At 31.4% G+C, this 4,494-nt stretch overlaps 1 protein-coding gene across 2 annotated transcripts in view; it reads right to left on the bottom strand.

Annotated features, from left to right (window-relative positions):
• Positions 1 to 4,494, bottom strand: part of LOC108974595 (ras-associated and pleckstrin homology domains-containing protein 1) — a 37,009-nt gene that overhangs the window by 4,726 nt on the left and 27,789 nt on the right. The window contains exon 1 of one of the 2 annotated variants that reach the window (XM_018942516.1): positions 399 to 472. The exons of the other annotated variant lie outside the window; for it this stretch is intronic. Coding sequence (XP_018798061.1) covers positions 399 to 467 — 69 coding nt within the window. The 5' untranslated portion in view covers positions 468 to 472. Of the gene's footprint in view, positions 1 to 398; positions 473 to 4,494 lie in introns of those variants that run through there. 2 annotated transcript variants of the gene reach the window in all.

Raw genomic sequence — 4,494 nt, 5'->3', positions numbered from 1 at the left:
TTTTTTTTTTTTAATTTTTTTCCTTAACGTTACCCCGCTAATTTATGCTCTAACTAATTAATATTTTTGATTGCAAGCGCGCGTAAGCCATACAAATTTATGTACATTCATACATAAATATGCAAATATAAACTTGATACATATGCAAATTAATCGCTTCAAAATATTTCATATGCAAATAAATACTCCTTTCAATTAGTTAAAGCCACAAACAAAGCAAAAAAGTGAAAAAAACTAAAACAGCCTTTTCCAACCAAAAACAAACAAAAATATTGCACAGCCCGTCTCACTTCCACCCAGTCAAGGTCATGCCTTTGTTATGCATATTGTTGTTATTGCTGTTACAATAACATCCGGCAGCTAGCTGGAAATGTCACCGCCAACTACAACAAACCAACCTGCATATGTATGTATGTAAATGCGTTACACCCGCAGTTGTAGTATTGCATAAGCGTATACAGATACATATGTACATATGTACCTTGAGCTCTCGCACACAGGCTATACCGCCGCGGCGGCTGCAACCAGTTTGCCACTTGAAGAACACGCATTTTCAAAGCCAAAGTTTCAGTTTATTTTTAAATTTAATTCTATACCGCAGCTAGTATTTGGTCTACCATAGCAGTTGCTGCTAACAAAGAATAACTGTGCGAAGTAACGGAAGCTGCCGTGGCTACCGCAATTGTTGCTGCCGCTTCTGAGTCAAAGTAAAATTCACCATGGATCGTACACTGACCTTTGCAGGCAAATAAACAAAGCAAACGCCTTGCGTCTACTGTGAATGATACGTTCGTTAACTCGTTATTCATACTGAGTGACGAAGTCCAATATTGCTAATTTGTTTTTATTGTTGTTGCTTTGTTTATTAATAATTGCTGTACGACTTATCGGCACATTCAGTTAATACAAAAACAATCAACACTCATTTTTAATTTCCATTAATGCAATAACAACAATCAATTTATTTTGGATTTTCTTTATAGTATACAACACGACAGCAACTTTCATATTTTTTTTTTTTTTTTTTTTTTTTTTGGGAAAAAATGTAACTAAACAAAATTTAGCAAGTTTATTCATGTTTTTTTACGATTATAAAATATAAACAAGAACACAATAGCGCAATTTCACAGTTATCGTTATGTACAAAAGAGTAGCCATATTACAAAACATAAAAAACTCACTTGTGCAATAAAAATTGTCGTTACAAGCACCTGCAAACACATTTATTAAATTTCCATGCAATTACAAGCTATAAAATCAATTTTCCATTTGCCATTTGTAATTATCATTTTGGCACATTGCCTGGCGCCATCAGCGTCGTCACATTTTCCTTTCTCGATTGCACTTTCAGCAAAGCGCAGACAAAAACAAAAACAAAAAGTTTGTAATAATTTTTATCTGGCAAGCGTGTAGAGGAGAAATAAGCACTTACAAATGTATTTGTTAATCTATTTGTTGTTCATTTGACGCCATAAATACATACATTGTTTGTAATATTGTAATTAAACAGCCTTGAAATGTCACCAACAACGCAAGTGTAATAAGATGCCGTTGCCGCGTTGACATTGTGACCGTTTGCTGTGGTGGAGCAAAAAACTTGCATACATATGAATCGTTATCGAAATGCAGTCAAGACAATTGAAAACAATTTACTTATAGGCATTTAATTAATTTATTTAAATATGTTTTGCTATGAGGTTTTCTGTACAGATGTACATATGTATATTTATGTAAAAAGCTATGTGTGTAAATGAGTCAAGGTTGCAATTTCCGAAGATTTCAATGTGCTATAGATGTAGATATGTATGTACGAGTATGTATTATATGTACTATGTAATTGATAGGCTCTAGTTAGATCTGTATACTCAAAAGATTAGCACAACAGTATAATTGCTGAAATAAAAACTGCTGTCAAACATTAAATGTTAAAAGAGATAATTACAATAATGAGAGTTTCCTTCCACAAACCATAAAAAAGGAGCTGCACTCAATTCATTAAATTTATAGAAGACGCCAGCGAGACCAAAACCTTAAGTTAACATGGAAGAAACGCAAGATTAAGATCGTATAAGAAATAAATAGGTGCAGTTGACTAGTTTCTTCCACAGTAATGGAATTTTTGCAAAGACTACCTGCTCAAATTAGCAACGAAAAATTGTATGCGTACGAGACAAGGTTTTGGTGTAAAGTAAATAAAAAAACGTCGCCGTTTTTGGAAAAAGTGCAATTAGCTGCGAGACAAGCAATTTTTTCTTGTCAAAAATACAACTTCTAAATTTCCAAAAATTCACAAAATTTTGAAATCTTAGAAACTTTAGTTTCAAAGTTTTCAAAAATTCTCAAAATTTCGAAATTTAACTATTTTTAAATTTTCTAAATTTTCAAAAATTTGTATATGGTATTTGAAAAAAATTTTCGCCAGTTTTTCTTGACCAAAATACAACTTCTAAATTTCCAAAAATTCTCAACATTTTTGGAATTTTACAAGTTTTAGAAAAATGTGGAGAGTTTTTTCAAAAATGCAAATAAAATTTATTCGTAATAGTGACAAATTTTTAGTTAATCTCTAATTAGCTGCGAGACAACCAAACATTTTTTTCAAATACTATATACATATGTACAAATTTTTTAAAATTTAGAAAATTTTCCAAAAATTGTAAAATTTCAAAATTTTTAAACTCTAAAATTTTTTTAAAAAATTGTAAAATTTCAAAATTTTGAAACATAAAAAATTTTCTAAATTTTCAAAAATTTTTGTATATGTAGTATTTGAAAAAAATGTTTGGTTGTCTCGCAGCTAATTATAGATTAACTAAAAATTTGTCACTAGTACGAATAAATTTTATTTGCATTTTTGAAAATATTTTGAAATACATATGTACATATGTACATATATAAAATTTTCATATTCGTAAAAACATATTTATAATTATTATTATGATAATCAAACGTATTAATAAATGTGTAAAGCATGCAGACAACAACAACCAACGTATAAAAAACCAAATAAGAAATAATATAATAATATTCAAACTTGTATAAGCATTAATGACAAAGTGATTAACAATAAAAGCAATTGCCACGCGTTGAAAAGAAAATAAAAAATATTTCTACAAACAATAAAACTAAGATAGATATAAATACATTTTAATTTTTTTATTATTTACTTTTTAATATTTATTTCTTTGAATTTCCTTTTTTTTTAATTTATACGCTTTGATTATCATAAGTGTTTTGTTTAATCTCAAATTTTTCACTTTTTACATATGCAGTATTTACGTAAATACTTGCTGCCAACAATTACTTTACCCTACTATAATTGAAAATATGTTGAGTTGTTGTTAAAGCGTCGTCATACAGCGTTTTTCGCGCCATCAAAGCGCGCTAAGCATTAATGTGCCATTGTTTGCTCACACATTTCAGCAGCTAAGTGCTTGCAGCAAACATATCTACATAAATACTTACATCTATGTACATAAATACATATGCATGTAAGTACGGATGGCTGTGTACTAACAAAGTAAATTCGTAAGCATTTGCCCGCGGCGGCGCATTTGTACATTTAAGTGTTTGCATGCATGCATTAATATAAATATATTTATGTACACACATGCGCACATACGTTCATGCATATTTATGTGTGTACAAATATTAATCGCTCTAAGCTTTTTATCGTCACATGCGATGCGCGCAAACGTGACATCCATTTGTGCGCTTTTCCGCTCTACATCTGCGCCAAATTACGAGCAAACAGCCAACCCTGCTGCCAGCATTACCATTAATATGTTATAGCAAATAAAAAAAAAAGCAAAACAAAGCCAGCAAACGCGCGCTGACTATCGCGTGACGAGTCGTTTAGTCGTTTTTTCATAGTTTTTCTTTTGTTTGCCTTCACAATTTATTATCATTACTCGGTATTTGCATTTTTTCGCCTGTTGCTGTTATTGTGCTGTTTTTCCAAGCACTTAATCTATTAAAATGCGGCGAGTAAATTTCCTGCTAATCGGACTTATTTCATCAAACACGAATATTAGTTGCACATTTTCGCGCTGCCATTAAAAGTGTTGCCACAAAATGTATGTGCGCATTTGAAAATGCCAAAAGAAGTATTTATGTAAATGATTAAATTAAATTAATAATAGAAAGAATATTCGAAAAAAACGGCGTTTAAGCAAATGTGCGTGCAAATATTTCTGTGGAAAACGCTAAAGTGGCGTTCAAGGTAACACTAACTATAACTGCAACTGTAACCACCGACTGTTTGACCTACCCACTTGCTACTAAAACCGGCCACCAGCGTTGTAAACAACTCTGCTACAGCTAAACATTCTACAAGCAAGTTATGCGCGCCCACGAAGCCTGACGTCACTTCCCTTTTAATGGGCTTTTTAATGGGATTTGCCGCTTTCGGCGTTCTTTCACTTGTTTAATTTAATTTTTGTGTGGTGCTTCTTGTAAATATCGGGTGATTTTTTAAGAGCTTGATAACTTTTT

Source organism: Bactrocera latifrons, unplaced genomic scaffold, assembly GCF_001853355.1.
Source record: "Bactrocera latifrons isolate USDA-ARS-PBARC rearing strain unplaced genomic scaffold, ASM185335v1 scaffold_57, whole genome shotgun sequence".
Taxonomy (NCBI): domain Eukaryota; kingdom Metazoa; phylum Arthropoda; class Insecta; order Diptera; family Tephritidae; genus Bactrocera; species Bactrocera latifrons.
This window is presented reverse-complemented; position numbering and strand designations above follow the sequence as displayed.